General features: G+C 41.9%; 1 protein-coding gene across 6 annotated transcripts in view; it reads right to left on the minus strand.

The window, feature by feature from the left end:
- Positions 1 to 16,926, minus strand: part of ncor1 (nuclear receptor corepressor 1) — a 59,565-nt gene that overhangs the window by 15,119 nt on the left and 27,520 nt on the right. For 5 of the 6 annotated variants that reach the window (XM_034114639.1, XM_034114655.1, XM_034114647.1 and 2 more), the window contains 10 exons: positions 14,006 to 14,136; positions 12,733 to 13,028; positions 10,163 to 10,228; positions 7,125 to 7,261; positions 6,942 to 7,041; positions 4,446 to 4,878; positions 4,232 to 4,355; positions 3,372 to 3,549; positions 2,584 to 2,751; positions 93 to 259 (listed from right to left, as the gene is read on the minus strand). In XM_034114639.1, coding sequence (XP_033970530.1) covers positions 93 to 259; positions 2,584 to 2,751; positions 3,372 to 3,549; positions 4,232 to 4,355; positions 4,446 to 4,878; positions 6,942 to 7,041; positions 7,125 to 7,261; positions 10,163 to 10,228; positions 12,733 to 13,028; positions 14,006 to 14,136 — 1,800 coding nt within the window. The remainder of the gene's footprint in view (positions 1 to 92; positions 260 to 2,583; positions 2,752 to 3,371; positions 3,550 to 4,231; positions 4,356 to 4,445; positions 4,879 to 6,941; positions 7,042 to 7,124; positions 7,262 to 10,162; positions 10,229 to 12,732; positions 13,029 to 14,005; positions 14,137 to 16,926) is intronic. The other variant, XM_034114663.1, reaches the window with a different exon arrangement.

The raw sequence follows: 16,926 nt of genomic DNA on the forward strand, positions 1-16,926 counted from the left end.
TCAGTGTGATGTGAATGTCAGTGGTGTGGAATACTAAGAGTAGGGTTACTCCACTTGCTCAAACAGGCAATCAATCCTCTTTAATGTCTTACCTGGGATATGGAGCCTCCTTGGATGAAGGAGGGCTTGTCGGTGGGCTTGGTGGTTGGAATGAGTGGAGGAGGAGAGGGAATGTTGGGAGGTCGACTGGGTCTGCTGAACGTCACGCGGACTCCGTCTGCCATGCTCTGGACAAGCTGGTTGGGGGCCGGGTGGAGGACTGAGGGGACAAAATTAATCAGAGACGACTGGTCAACATCTGAGCATTAGAAACAGCAGTATAAAAAACGTCTTACATACAAAATGAATCACAAAAACAACTTCTATCAGCTCTCACTGCAACATAAATTGGTCCTCTAAATGTTCCTGTCTGCCAAACACCACAACATCAACACACCCAACATCAGGGTTCCATTAAGCACCATTTCCCTTTCAAAGAGTGCCTGATGAAATATTCAGCTTAATTCTGACAGTCTCTAGGGAGTGTTGACGTAAGCATTGAAGACCCCAGTTAATAGACTATCCTCAACTTGATGTAACCTTGGCCAATGGCTGCCGTCTGCTTTACCGTCTCCTGGGAAAGCCGTGGAGACAAAATGGTTCGAAGCATAAAAACAAACAAACACAAGACCGGGAGTAACCTTGATGCAGGGAGCGCGCCTCATGCTCTGCACTTTAAAAAAATAAGAAATGCAAATGGCTGTGTGAAAGCATCTCCAACAGAGCATGGACGTCATCTTCCTGCTGACTCATGCAGGGACATACGAGAAAACAAGCAGCTCTATGACAAATTTATAAATCCTTCTCGCAGGGAGACTTTGTGTCTAACATTAACATTCATGCTTCAATTTACCATTCACCAAAGTTGTCAGGGCAACCGAAATATGTAGAGCACATGCTAGTTCTTGCTTTAAAGGAGAAAAATACATATTCCAATGAGGATTGATTTACAAAACTCTAGTAAACACATGGTGGTACTTTTAATTTGTAGCAGCCAAATGTGAATGTACGAATGAAAACACATTGGGTTCATGACAGAGGTTGTGGGAATACATAAGTTATTGATTTAACCAATGCTAGCAAAAATGGTACTTCCTCTGGTCTTATTAGTGTTGGAAATGTGAATGACACCAGGGTTTAAAAGTTAATGAAAGTTTCCAGACAGATAAGGTAACGATATGTTAAACTGCACAAAAGAAGAAAGAAAGAAAACTAGTGATGATGGCAACTTTTGACTGGCAGTGATTCACCCACCATCTTGGCCTCTTTTTGCGACAAGAATGTAGGACAGAGGCCAAGATTAGGGGGGAAAGAAGTGTGCTTGTGTTTCCTCTGCACTGGTGGACAGACCAAAAATATCTGACTCATGCACTGACGTTTTCGCTGCAGTTATAAAATCCCCGAAATTCTGTCTGGCCTGTGATTATACCAGAAAGAGCTGGCTCATGCTTGTTGGATTGCTACTGTATGGTACACGTGTACAAGCATTCTTCAGAGGTTGTGCTGGGTAACAGGCTCTGCGTGGCCTCAAAAGCATGTAGCCATGATGCTACCTATTAGAAAATGCATTATTCATCAACAAACCAACAATCCCAACAAACCCCGACTTATGAGGGGATTCAAATCACAGTGCTCCTCTGCTACAACTTCAAATACCGACAATCAAGCAATTATAATGATAAAAACAGGCATGTTCCTCTAAACCAGGTGTCGGCAACCTTTTTGATATGAAGTGCCATTTAAAAAAAAAAAATCTGATTAGTGTGCCGACGTTCGTGAACTGTCAACAGGGGGGGGAGGAGCCTCGCTGCGGGGAAGCTGTGGACCTCTGTCGCCTGTCAGTGCAACTTACATGATGCCGTTTAAACACATTTAAATAAATAAAGACCGAACGCGGTCGTCAACGGCCCGCTGGCGACCGGCTCGGTTCACCGACGACCGGACGCACTGTGATTCTCCAGAACACACAGTTGGCCAGTCCGCCCCTGTGTAGCATATTATTTTCGATGACAGATGAGCAGATCGCCACTGGGCTTTCAATTAGAGACACAGCCACGCAAAACAGCTCCTTATGGGTACAGCAATGTGTGAAGTGCGCTACACCTCTGATCGTTTCACCATGAAGGAAAGCAGCAGAAAGTCGACTGGAGTTAAAGAGAGCGGGGCTAGAAGTTATCCTTCTGCGCTGCGTTGCGTGCATGGCTTCCTTCTGCAGGGGGAGACGCGCTCTGCCGGCGGTCTCGTTCAGGATCCGAAAATACAATTTAAATATTTGTGCACACTTATTCCTAGTGTGCCACTGGTTACGGTCCCGCGTGCCACTGGTTACGGTCCCGCATGCCAATGGTGGCACGCGTGCCTAGGGTTGCCGACCCCTGATCTAAACTATGGATGTCAATACATGGCAAATTAAAATATAAAATTGTAAACCAGACTATAGAACTTTTTATTGCCAACAGAAGCAAGTATGTGCCTCCAAGGCTAGTTGGTATCAGCAAGGGAAGGGAGAGGGCAAGAAGGCAGGGAAGGAGGTGTGCTTTTTACCTGGTGGCACACTGTAGCGGGAGGCATTGGGGGCGTTGGGGTCAGGCTGAGGTGAGGCTCTGCTCATCTCCCTGGGGGAGAGTCTGTAGGGAGAGCCTGGCCGACCAGAGTGCATCTCCTGTTCCAGAGCCAGCTTCATTTCATAAGGCATGTAGGGTAAGGGCTTACCTACAGTTCACAGGCATAAGGACAGAGGGAAGACAGCCACTATTAAAACAAGAAACTCCCTGCCGGTGAGCATTGAGCTGACCCTGCACAAATAACACCGCCACCATCACACACACACACACACACACCCGCTGAATCCTGTGTAATAAATATCTCGGTGTCAGAGCTCAGCAGCTTACTGGCAGCTGCTCTGCTCTTCACAGCACTAAAAGGTGCTAAAAGGCTTTTCAAAAATGACTAATGTAGACTACCAAGCGACTTTAGCACTTTCCTTTCCTAAGAGCCTCAAATAAGTCAGCACCAGAAGCAACAAGTGTCCTAAACTGACAAGCTCAAGTCACACGACTTCAAAAAAACAAAACACCAAAGTCCCCTTCATCAGCCAGAGGCATTTCAAAAAGGGGCATCAAAGCAGATCTCTACATCACATGTTAAACAGGGTCAGCTAACTTTTAGTCTAGGCTTCGACTGAACCACATTAGTCCAGACCACCATGCCCTTTTTTCAAAGTGATCGAAAATCAACACCCCCTATAAATAGTCCACTGCCAGCAGCGGAAGGAGGCTGAAGGAGCGATGAACATGAAGGAGGAGAGAGGAGGATAGTTTTTGTTCTCATACCATCTCTGTCTATAACAGTGGGGCTGCGGGTGTTGAAGGGCGGTCTTCGCTCCGGGTCTCCGTGATCCTGCCGCTGCTTCTCTTCCTGGTGCGCTGAATCGTGCACTGCTTTGATCTGGTGCTGCAACATGGCAAAGCCACTCATTGGCACACCACCGGGGCCATAAGAACCAGGCATCTACACAAGTTTAGGAAGAAAAGATCCAGATGAGGTGGAATTCAAGATAAGAATAAGTGAGATATTGACACGTTGGCAGTTTGCATGAGCACTGATGCATTGTATAGAGGCCGCTGAACAAACTTAAGAACTACTTTCACCACGCATCTTGAAACTTCTGCTTTAAGACAATTTAAATGTTATACTTTTATTAAATCTTGGTAGGTAGAATATAAAGGCTGACACTGTAAGCAAACCCCAATACTAACATGATTTATGTATCAGGGGTAGCTTTAATAGAGTAAAATGCAAGGTACGTAAACCAAAAATGGCCATGCTCTTAGTGCCTTTATCATTAAATCCAAATTGTATATTGCAATTCAGAAAAATTGTGAACAAGTTTACAAAATTCCTGCTTGGGAGTCACCAGAAGACAAAAAACGACAGGTTTTTAAACATTTCAAACAGTATAAGATTTGTGGTTTCCTTGATTGTGTAGATTAAACTAAATTATGCTAAAATGTGTGTATATTCAAACTCCAGCATATTACTAACCTCGAACACATAACTGTTACAATTGAGCAATTTCTTTTTCATTTTTATGAATTTGTATAAAAAACCTTTCATAATAACTTACACAGGAAATGTGGGCACGCTCTCACCTGTGCCCGTGAAAATGGATAAACCAGAAACGGTGACTCACCATAGGTGGGATGGCAGCTGCCCTCTTCTGCATCTGCTGGATGTTGAGTTGGGCATGCTTGGGTGAAGACACCAGCACCGAGCCCTGAGGGTTGAGCATCGAAGGCTTTTCCATGGAGAACATTCTGCAGAGGCACAAAGCAAAATGTATAATGTAACAAAACATTTCCCTTTCTTATAAACTGCAATTATGTACACAGAACATGAAAACACACCTCTGTCTCTCAGGCTCTGCTTCCACATCCTCGTCAGCACTGCAGGTGGCGCTGGAGTCATTATCTGAGTGGAGCTCCCTGTGCCTCTCGCTGTGATCTCCTTTCTCTCCTCTCTCCTTCATCTCAGGCTCCATCTTCACCTGAACCTCTCCGGAGTTCATGTCCGTGTCCTGAGGTTCGGTTTTGGGGTGCACCGAGCCTCCGTAGGGACCCATCCTGGCCTTCTCCTCCTGAGATCCGCTCTCGCTCTCGGGGCTTTTCTCCTCCTTTACACAGAGTCCTCCGTATAAAGGCTCCAGGCCCTTTCCATTACTGGCTTGACCTTTGTCCTGATCAGAGCAGTGAGCATCTCCTGCAGCGCCGTCTGCCCTCTTCGAGTCTCCAGACTGAGAGGGGGAGGGAGCGCTCTCTGTATCGGAGCTGTTGTCACCACCTGAGGAAGCATGATAGAAGAGATGCATGAGACTCAATTAAACTCACAAGACTTGCAAGTCAACTGGATGCTCTTTAGGAATAAAGAACAAGCTAAATGAATTAAATGTAAAAATAAATTGCCTTTCACAACGCAAATCTACCCAATAAAGAATAACCCAAGAGAGATGAAGAGATGAAACGCATCACACAGGCGATCTAATAATCTAAACATGTGCTTTTTTATCCTTCCCATTATGTATTTATCTATATAGTCACATTTTACTTGGACACATGTAATTGCCAGTTAGTTTTGTATCTAATCTATGACCTAATTTTGTTAATTTAATGACCTTGCTTCATACCACTTAAATGTGCTTGTGCTAAATCCAAGGCTTCAATGATACAGAAAACCAGACTTTCAAAATAATCAAAACATCTAACAATACATCTAGTAATATTATATGCTTGAGTTTAAATATCTTAAACTGTGAAGACATAACAATAGTCATAATTAGAACAAACTGCTTTTGTAGAATGAGAACAATTATAAATTCATATCAGAAAGTCATATTTTCTTAAGCACATTCAAAAAAGTCTGCCTGCTTCTGTTACATATTGTCTATCGCTGCAGTTGTTGCCATGGTGATGGTAGACCAGATGGTATGTCTATGAAAAAACAGATGCATTATTTACAGAGGAGGATAAAGTACTGTACTTGAGTAAAAGTAAAAATGCTATGGTCTTATAATACTTACTAATGCACAATGGCCCCTTTAAGTAACATAAAGTGTAGAAGTACTACGAGTCAAATGTACTTAAAGTATCAAAAGTGAATGTACCCATTATGCAGAATGGCTCATTCAAAGTATTGTATTATTAAAGATTTTCTAATATCCTGTTTTATCACATGTACACACCATTTTAATCTTGTAGTTTGTCAATGTGGAGACAATTTTAGAGACTTTATAAAATATTCAATTGATAAGTATTTATATATAGTGGAGTAAAAAGTACAATATTGCCTCTGAAACGAGTGCAGTAGAAGTATAAAGTAGCATACAATGGAAATACCCAAGTAAAGTATAAGTATGTCAAAATAATATTAAAGTATGGTATTTTAGTTAATGTACTAAGTTACATTCCACCACTGATTATGAATATCAAACCAAAATCAGAGTACGACTAAACATCCTAATAAAAAAAAGTCTACAATGAGCTTTACTCATTCCTCTAGCTCTATGTGCGCCAACTCACTGCTGTTTATAATGTGAGATCCACAGGCTGCACATCACTGAGACCTCTAAAGTTCAGTTTGGGTTTCCATGGGAGGAAGACAAAGTCAAATAAACATGACAGAAAACCTTGTGACCTCCCGCTGTCGCTGTTGCTATCTTGTGAGATGGAGGCTGTTTAAGTTACATACGAAGTCTGCTGAGCCTCACAAAAAGGACATGCTGTTAAAATAATATGTCGATTTAAAGAATTGTAATATACATTTGGCTGAATCATAATCGCTTTCTATACCTAGCACGCTATCGCAAAGTTTATCATAGTGTGCCCCCTTCACACGGCAAAGATAAGGACCTCTGGAGATCCAGGCAGGATCAAACAAATGGACCGGCACTTTGTGTTCAAAGAGCAGGCTTTGTTGAGTCTTCAAAGCCAAAAATTGTTATGCAACAGGCGCCCATGTACTCCGAATTAGTCCATATCTTTTATCTCCACCTCTTGCTTTTCCCCCCCATTTGATCCTTTTTTCCCCTCTCTCATTAAAACTAGTCAGCAGAGAGCAAGCATCATCACCATCAAGCGAATGACATGACGATTCAGAGGGCATTTTAGATCAGGCTTTCCAGCTTTGCACTGTACTTATCGCGACATTCCTTCTCTCCACGCCCTCTTTACTTAAAACTTGGTAATCTGAGGCGCAAATCTCCACAACTCATAAAGCAAGGACAAACATTTGATACAGAAACATATCAGCCTGCAGTATATCCTTCAGCGAGGGAGCCCCTGAGAAGAAAAGCCCAGAGGGAATCGTGTGTATCTGTGTGTTTAATGTCGAGCATATGCTTCTCTGACCTTCACTGTCATCGGCGTTATCGTCGTCATCCTCATCATCGGGTGACGCATTAGCGAGACCTTCACCTTGAGACCTATCGGCACGTGCCCGCCGTGTATCCTATGAAACAGATCATTTTGAATAGATCAGTACTGTTGCAACCACTCAGCAATTAGCCATAACAGAAAGCAACAATAGCCTACCTGCTTATGCTGCTGGAGCAGGTTGTCCAGGTTGTGACGTCTCTTGTAGTTGAAATAGAAGTTCTTGCACTGTGCCTCGCTTTTGGTGCCCACCATTTTGGCAATGGCGATCCAGTTTCGCCCGTGTTCAACTAGCCCTGGGTGCAGACAATGAGAGACGATTTAACAAGAGGACTTAATGCTATATTAGACTTAAAATATCCACTGTTTGCAGATATACTTTATATATATATTGTTTTACTTTGTCATAATCTTATTGTATTTCCTTAAATGCATATTTATTATATTTAAAAAAAGAAATACTGTTTCAACTGAACCTCGGCCAATCAAATCTAACACAAAAAAAGTTGTGATATTTAGAATAGTTTGGCTTATTTTAAGCAATTGTACGTGCAAGATTCTTGCTGTTTGAATTTGTTTCCCCATGGTTGTTTGCACTTATTGTTAGTCGCTTTGGTTGCTATTCAAAATGACACTCGTCTGTTGCTATGGTGTGCTGTTGGTCTTCCATTAACACTGTCAATCAGCTTTGACGCCTGTCCCACTAAACTTTTAAACTGCTCTGCCAGGCTGCCATTTACCTATAGGCGCGTTCACACCACAGTACTTTTCCCACTTTAGTTCCGATATAGTTCCGATATGTCGCGTTCACACCAAAAAGAGCTGGAACTAAAATTAGTTCATGAGAACCTTTTTACCCCCTTTTCCGTCCCTGCTAGAGAGCAGGTACTTTCGTGGGAGAAAAAGGTTCCTATTTCTGATTGGCTGGGCGGATTGCAAACCACGCCCCGTAAAACTCCAAATAAGTTTTGTGAAGCCGCCATTTTATTATCCTCGCATTAGCATTATTAGCATTAGCCCAGCGCACAAACGCAGAGAGACTAACTTATGGCAACACAAAATAAAACATGGGAGCGGTGGAGATGAGGAGGTGTCGGTGTTCTGGCGATTTACTCGGAAGGCTTCAGTAGAAGCTGCTGGGAGTCCCAGCAGCTTCTACTGAAGCCAGTCCCCAACTCCGGGGACTTCGGGTGGCAGTATACGCCGTGAAGTTGTTTGCGGCCTGCCAGTAAACCCAAAGCAGAAGAAGAAGTGACGTCAGCGGCTTCATTTGCCTAATCCTCCCCCATGGACTTATTCCGGAGTGAACGCGATCTGTACTTAGTTAATGAGAACTAAAGAGTTCTCATGAACCTTTGTGGGAAAAGTACTGCGGTGTGAAAGCGCCTTTTGACATTAGTGCTTCTCTTCTCTAAATCCTGTAACCCCTGTGACCTCCACTCCCTCCCCAGGCCTACTGAGATGAGGGATGCTGGCAGATTGACAAATCACCACGGAGCGAAACACAAAGCCCAATTACTGCTCTGGTAAAATGTGGGAATGGGGGCATTTGGACTGTTCAGAGTCAATACTCTTATTTAGAGTTACTTAAACTTGCACACAACACAGATATGCAAGACAGAAATACACTTAGTGATGGCACATAATGAAAAGTCCTAGACAAAACAAATAAGATATATTTGATTACCTTTTTAGTTTTTAACACTTTAGCAATTAAATCTAAGCTGCATAAAACTCTCTTGCAAAAAAGGCTCCTAATTGATTCATACCATACTGAACACACACAACAAGAAACTAGTCCTGCAAGTTATGGGACCTTGACGCTCCCTGTTATTTGACTCAAGATAAACTTGGTTGCTCAACCTTGAAAGTTACATTGGTGACATAGCAAATAACAGCAAGTCCAATGACAGATTAATTATCAAGTGAAATCATTTAACTTCATTAATTCTGCCACATCTGAAAAGATGGCTGATTTGTTCCATTCCTGGTATTCAGGAATAAACATAATGTCAGTATTATAGCATAACCATGGCAACAACCTACCTATTCATGTTGCTCAAACATCCTTGACAAAGTCCTTAAGAGGAGATGTTATCATCTTTATTTTCAATTATCGTAACTTTTGTGACGCTTATAATGTTTCATTTCTGTTTTAGTTAACTCATTCATTTCTACTTTCATATTTAAGGGAACCGTTATTGGCTCTTTAGTTTTATATTAATTATAAGTGTAAGGTGATAAGTTATTTTGTCCAAAAATATAAATGGAGCAAGTGCCCTAATATCTTCTACTTCTTCTCCAACAACATCTGCTTGTAACATGGAATATGATGATTATGGATCTGACTAGCATGTTAATGACAAAATAAATGTTCCTTTTTTCTGTTAACATTTCTGATTTATCCGCTAGTCCTCAGATGTGATCATCTTTTAAAAACACAGAGTTTAATGCAGATCAGCAGGTGACAGAAATGTCATAAATGGTAACATTGTTAATGCTCTTGCACGACCAACGATGTGGCGGGGCGGGATAAGAGTGATTTTGAAACATGCTTTGTCACATGACTAGAGGAGGTCTCTTTAGGCTACATTAATCCTAAATCAGACACTTCTAGCACTCAGGTCGTAATGCCTGAGGAGATCACAGCAGAAATATCGGGAAAACAAATCTCCAAGAGAGTCCTAATAAATCCACATTAATCCTTTTATTTACTCCGCCAGTCTATGGGTTCTTGGCTTTATACATAACAGCATAACAACAAAGCAAAGGGTCTTGAATGGCATATGACCTGACTAATGACTGCAACAAACATTTTGAAGAGTTTACAAGACCAAAGTAACTTTTCAAGAGGCCTTGACAAAGTCTTTGGATGTGAATAATAGATAGTGATGTCTGGATTAGGCTGTCACTGTCACGCTCCATTGCTTCATGGAGGGCTTTAATAGATAAGGTTGAAGGAACCGGCAGAAGAGTGGAGCTAAAAGAGACTCTTCATGGGGGTCTGACAGATTCCAGCAAAGCACCAGCACCAGTTTCTTTTAGTGTGAAGTTCATGTAAGGCGAAGCCACATCAGATAATCGGAAAAAGGAAAAGAAAAAGACAGAGGAGAAGAGGGGGGAGGGAGGAAAGATCACAAAAAGAATAGGAGTAACACTGAGAGGTAAAGCGGGAGAAAAATAAAATGAAACACAACCTTTTTTGGCGACCTCCATCTCCTCCTCGGTCCAGCGAGAAGTTTCTCCGGTTTCACCTGCACCAGCTAAACCACAGAGAGAAAAAAAGATAAAACCCATCAGCACTGACAGAAATACAGAGAGACAAGAAGGGAGGGAGGGGGAGACAGACAGAGAGAGAGTGACAGTCCTTCTCTCAGCCGTCTCCTTCTCATGGCCACTAATCTAATAATCTGTTTACATTCAAGGGCTGCCGAGACCCCGCTCCCTCTCTTACGCTCACTCTCCTACAGTCTCTCTTTCTTCCCTATCTCTCTCTTTCTCTCCCCTTCCCCACAGCTCCGAGCAAGCCCTCCTCCTCTCAAATCCATGAGGGGGACGGGCCTGGTCAGCTGATGTAGCGCCAGACAGTGGAGGAGCTGGGCCTGGGCTCCCTCTTTGGGAAATGGCCTTGGATGGAGACAAATAGAAAGAAAGAACAGCCAGCCCAGAGCCCTCCCACCCCTCTACTGTGACCATGCGCATCATGGGCACACACACACTCCATCATGGGCACACACACACTCCATCATGGACACACACACACTCCACTTTCTAGCCTCGGCTTGGCAACACAGCTTCAAACCCCCCTACAAAATTCATAGAAGTGCAGAGTAAGTGTGGAGGGGGCTGAATGAACTTTAGCCCACTCTCCTCGGTGGCATCTACCAATACTGTGTAAACATTTGGACTAATATAGCAGCAGATGTACCCTTGACATCAACAGGAGGCTTGAATGTCCCCCCCACCCTAAAAGATGAGGAGATCATTTCACACTGTTTAGACGGCTCCTACTAAAGGTCCCCTGGCCACACAGTCTGTTACACTTAGTTAAACAAATGTCTACTGCACTAGACTTCCTTTTCCCAGAGGCAAAACTCACATGTTCTCCCCGTGACATGCTAGGCCCCTCAAAGGTGGTCATTAATCTCGTGGCTATGAAAACAGACAGCCTAGAGTGTAGGATCTCACCCAATAAGACACACCCCACTTCCCCCCACTAGGTTTAAAAAGATCAAACTCAAGAGCTACTACAGGGCAGGCAAACAGACACGCAAAATCCACAATGTAGTCCCTCAGGGAGATTACAGTTCTGCATAAACCATGATATGCCCAGAGTATCAGGGCCAGAGAGGTCAAAAGGTGGAGAGGATTGAAGGACACACCGCAGACGCTTAGTTAATCACATTATTAGGACAGACCATGCGTAACTCTTAACTGTTGAGAGGTAGAGCTCAATGGACAGCAGGTGGCAGAGAAGCAAAGCACACTTACAGAGCAGTAATCAACGATGCAGATTAACGCAACAATAAGCTTAACACACAGAGGATTGGATACGTGAAAATATGAGCTAGCATTGTCTTTGTGACAGAATTGAACAAGGGTGGAAGAGCCCCAGAGCCATGACAACAGAGCAGTACATTGCCATGGTGATGGGCATACAGTGTCTTGAGTGCAGGGCAGGACAGAGTCTGTCTGGCACTTGGCAATGAGTGCCTGAAAACTGCTGTACACTTTTAGGCTATTATCAGCTTATCAATGTAAACATTATAAGAGGGACAAAACAAGCAGAGCATTATTCTGACATATCATTAAACCTTGTATAGGATCCATGCATGGCTTGTTGCTATTCGATGTAAACATAACACAATAAGCTAAGAGTATTAACTTATGTTCTACTACCATACCATTCAGTGACAGCAAGAGTCCTGCATTGGGCACTGGTAAAAAACAATTTCATATAAATCCCGGGGAAAACTACATTTGGTCAGGCAGGAAGTGAGGATTCTGCAATTGAAATGATTGTGCAGTATTTTAACATCTAAAGCAGCTAATAGTACCAGCATTAATCAGCTGCCAGGGTTTTTTTTTTGTTACGTTGTGAAAGCCTGGCACTGATTGCGCGGAATGGGCTTGCCTGGCATAGAGTACAGCCAAGAGACTTCCCTTCGGCTGGATTTGAGATTTTAGAACGGAGAACTTAAACCAGGGTAAACAATAAAGCACTTAAAAATGAGTGACTGTGTTTAATCACGGGTCGGGGTAACACATTTGCGGGGTTTGACTAAAAGGGAATCACTATGGACTCTGAAAGAAAGTAATTGATTATTATGGAAATATATTTTTTTGTAAAGAAAAGACATTTAAATAAGCTTAATGGGATGCTAGAGATTGGAAACCCTGGTCAGTAATTGACAGTCATTAATGATTGCAAAAAAACTCATGCTTTGTGGAATGTTGCATCAACTTAACATGTAAGTTAACCAAAGGTTAATAAAATAAAGTGAAAAGAGAAAGTTCATGAAGTGACACTGCCTTCAAGAAATGTGTAATGTTCATTTTTCAAAAAGATTAAGTAAAAGCATTACTGCTACTGCTTGGTTAGGTTGTACCGCTAATCTGAAGCGGACACATTCTTTTCTTTACATACTTTGTGATGAAATGTTGGTTTTATTTCTTTCCTCTTGAATCTGTGGCACTAATGTGTCAATTTGTTGAAAAAGAAAAACATTTTCAACCACCTCCAGGGAGCATCTCCAAGAGGATTTACCTTTGTTAGCATCCATGGAAGCTACTGGAGTCTGGGGTTTTGCAGGCTCCTTCAGTGACTTCTGCATTGGATCCGGCTTGGGGAGCAGCGGAGGATCTGGCATGGCAGGCTCGGGGGCGGGGGGAGGTGCCTCCTCAGCCGCCACAGATGCAGCCTCATTGGCCATGGAGCGTGTGGTGATCCTTCCCTTACGGCGGCCCTGGCTGTTGGCAGTCTTCCTGCCACGCGGCGTGTTTTGCTCCTTTCCGTCCTCGTCCTCCCCAACGTCACACTTGTCTTTGTCCTTGCCAATGTCCCTGTGGTTTTTGGAAGGGGGGAAAACACAGCTTAGGAGACTGTTGGTACAGCAAATATCTGTTCCGTTTTGACCTAGCAATTACAGGCCCTTACAGTAATCTGTTCTCCATGACTGAAAATACAAAAAAAAGCTTATTTGAAATGTCTACCCTCGAGCCAGACGGACTTGTTAACAAGTTAGCAAGTTGTCTCGTGTTTTAGCAATGTGCCAAAACACACACACACTACTGTCCCTGTGTTTTAGCAATGTGCCAAAACACACACACACTACTGTCCCCTGAACAACTCATGAACATGCATAATTTTATCAAGGGTTTTTTGATGGGAGATCTTACAATAACTGCACTGTCTTTGATGTTTATTGATAATTTGATGAGACGATAAAACATTTTGCATCCTGTTTATCACATGATTATAACTCAATAATCAAATTGAATTTTAGGATATGATAAAAGTCACCTCCAGCGCCATTAATACTGAATGTGAAGCAGACTTTGTGCTTTTCATGTCAACAGGTTACAGGAAGTATTGCTTCATAAGCAGCACACAGTACAGTCTTGTCTCTTGTTTGAAGGGCTGAAAAATATTGTTGATGTACACAAACTGAAACCTAGATTTACCAAACCTTTTTTTACATGAATTAGTATTACATTAGGAAAGCTATATTGAAATGGATCAACTCCATACAACTTGTTTGACTGTAAGAGGTGCCTTTGCCGGGAAAAAAAGGGAATGCACAATTATAGAAATGTCATTGCCAAATAAGTTCTGGTGTTATTACAAATTAAATTCACAAGACTGTGTAGCTTTTTATCCATGTTGACATCCTGGATATTCCCATAACATTATGCAACAAAGCAGGGGATTTATTAAGCCCTTAAAGAGGCCTTAGTATGCTAGCGCTCCAACACATTGTATGCTTGCAGGCCCAATTGTCTACATTTACTTTTATGACGAACAATCATTCAAGACTCACCTAGAATCCTCCTTTTCATCTTTCTCTTCCTCGTCCTTCTTTTCCTCGTCCTCTTTTTTCTCAGATTTCTCAGATTTTTCCTCTTCGTTTTTCTCGTCTGACTTTTCTTCTTGTGAGGGACGCGTTATTTGCTGGAGACAAAGGCCAAAAGAAATATGTAAGTGGCTTTCTTCTTGAATAAAACAAAAGCTATTAGAAAAAAAGGTCAACATGTAGAATGCAAAGGAGATAATACTCTTCAGTCCTGATATCAATGCTTTCATTTAGATATCATCAGATCTATCTTGCACCCGTATGATACCCAAACCTTATTTTTTGCCCTCCTGACTCATTAAACACTTCCTGGGCCAGTACTCCCACACACTATCAAGAAACAGACATCTTCAGATGGTAAAACAGAGCCTGCATTGGCCTTGTGAGCCCTGAGGACCATATGCAATTGTAAAACATAAGATATGGCCTTACAAGTCTACTTAAATATTCATTTTGACCGCAAATGGACCAGGTCCGGTAAATGGCAGATTTGTACTTTAGCATCTGGTAATTAGACTTTCAAGCTGCAAATGTTGCTCAAAATGAATAGAATTTTCATTTTTTTAATGAATGAAATAGTTCATTTACAAGAGGAAAAGCCTAGTCGTACATTCTGTAAAGATACGTTTAAAGCCATGGCACATTTTGATATAATCACAAAAACTATGTGACATAAAAATAAATATTCCAGGCACTGTTTACTGATCTGCTTAATTTAAAAAGAGTGGAGTAAGGCCAGTTCTTATGGCTTATGTCTCAATCAATCTGTCAAAGAGAGAAAAGGGCTTGATCATGACACTTATCATGATTGATATAGCACGCTGCAACAGATGCAAAAATATTCTCACACAGATCAGTATTTTTATGTAAAACAGGTTGGAGGTTGAGTCCAGATAAAAACTGCCATGAGTCAACATTTTTCAAAAGCGGAATTTTTAAAACTGATCTGACAGAGGTTAAAGGACAGGGCAGCATTCTTTATCATCACTGTTGGCGCGGTAACCACAGAAAGCTTCCTCCTGCCTCTTCCATGATAGGCTGTGCTGGAACAAGTCTGGCTATGCCAAGCCAAACATCCCATGCTGGTACCAGATGGGGCCAAGGAATGTGCTCCGCTCAATGGTAAAGGCAAAAGATACAAGCTGAGGCAGAAAGGAAAGGCAAAACAAAAAAAGGGTTGTGGCCGTAGCTCTGCACACGAGGAGTCTGCAGGCCAGATCTTACAGTAAAATCTGATAAAGAGAGGCTTGCCTCTTCACAAACGCGGGAAGTAAGTGACCGCCATGGTGGCTTGAATTAGTGGCTGGCTGCTTTAGCCAGCTCTAGCCCAAGACAGCTAATAATCAGAGGGATTTGGCCTTCTTGGAGTGGAGCTACATGAACAGCAAAATCCAATCTACAGTATGGGAAAGAAAACTGCATGTGGTGCTATTTATTTTGTCTGATCCTTTTTAATTTAGTCTGAGTTATGTGTCAAATGTCCTTACTAGTTTTATATTACAAGTTAACTTCATTTTGTCCATCGAGTCAAGATGAATGAAAGTAATTTTTCTCCAATGCACTGTTGTTGTTAAGTAAAATAGTTACTACAAGTCCTCCTGACTGAGCTCATCGTGTGCATTGAAGGAAACGAGAGTTCTGCATTGGGAAAAATTATTTAGTCTTTTCATATTTGTCAAAAATAAATACATCGAGATTTTGGTTAAGCTTTCAATTAAAAAAAATACATTTCAGTAATGTCTTTTTTGTCAACAATATTGCAAATTGATATAGTTACAGTTAGTGTTTAATGATGTTGTTACTGTCTCTTGAGATGTTGTAGGCAAACGTGTTTGGTGCCATTTCGAGTTAACCCTAACTATACTGTTTGGATTACAACCTTTCTTTCTTGTTCTTCCAATCGATTGCAGACAAAAATGGAACATTTGATTCAAGGATTATTTTATCGGTAAACGTTTTCGTCAAAATCAGTTGCTTCAAGCTAATTTAACATTTACTTGTTGATCTGTTGCTCTAATACATTTTTAAATATGATGGTGCTATCTACAGTTTCAAGTTCTAAGTGAGTTAACACACATTTAGAACATTGCATGCTCAACAAATCATTAAAGTATTAGAGGGTGAGGGGCTGTGGCTCAGGGGTTAAATGGGCGTTTACCAATCAGCGGTTCAGTCGTTTGATCAAAATATTTAACCCCATATTGCTCCTGTAGGCGTGTAGTCTGTGGTATTGAAGAGTATGCAAGTCACTTTGGATAAATGTTTCAGGGAAATTAGATGTAATGTAAACATATTCTTTAGTGGTATGACGGTTGCACAGCACAGTATGATGGTAACCCATGTTTAGAATATATTGCATGCTAAAATAGAATAGGAGCATACACAGAATCATGTGGTTTAAAGGGTTCTCTGGCAAAGTTTGATGAAGCAGAAGGACTGTTCGATTATTTAAGGGAAGCCCTGCAGAACCACAGCTCAGGTTGCAGGTTAATGTATGCAGAGAGGAATATGTCAATCTTAGATTGGGACTTCTTGACTAATTTCCTGCCTGCAGTAGTCTGCAAAGCATATTTTTGGCACTGTAGACTTTTTTTGCAGAGCAGAGCAGTCTGTTTTAGATCAGTTATTCCCCCCATACATCTCTTTCAGTTAGATTCTGTTCTGGTTGGGTCAGAGAGTGCTCGTGTTTGCTTTGGAGGTGGTCGGAGAGTCGTGGCATTCCTGCCTCTTCTCCCACACAGCGTAAAGAGCCCCTACACAGATGTTCTCCAAACGTCAATGAGGCCCTGTGGTTCTGTGGTTCTTCAGTGTTTTTAAATAAGGCTCTTTTCCTGACCTGGCTTAAATATTTTGAGAGTTTTAATTTCTCCCCTCTTTTGCTGATTCAC

This window comes from Trematomus bernacchii, unplaced genomic scaffold (assembly GCF_902827165.1).
Source record: "Trematomus bernacchii unplaced genomic scaffold, fTreBer1.1, whole genome shotgun sequence".
Classification (NCBI taxonomy): Eukaryota; Metazoa; Chordata; class Actinopteri; order Perciformes; family Nototheniidae; genus Trematomus; species Trematomus bernacchii.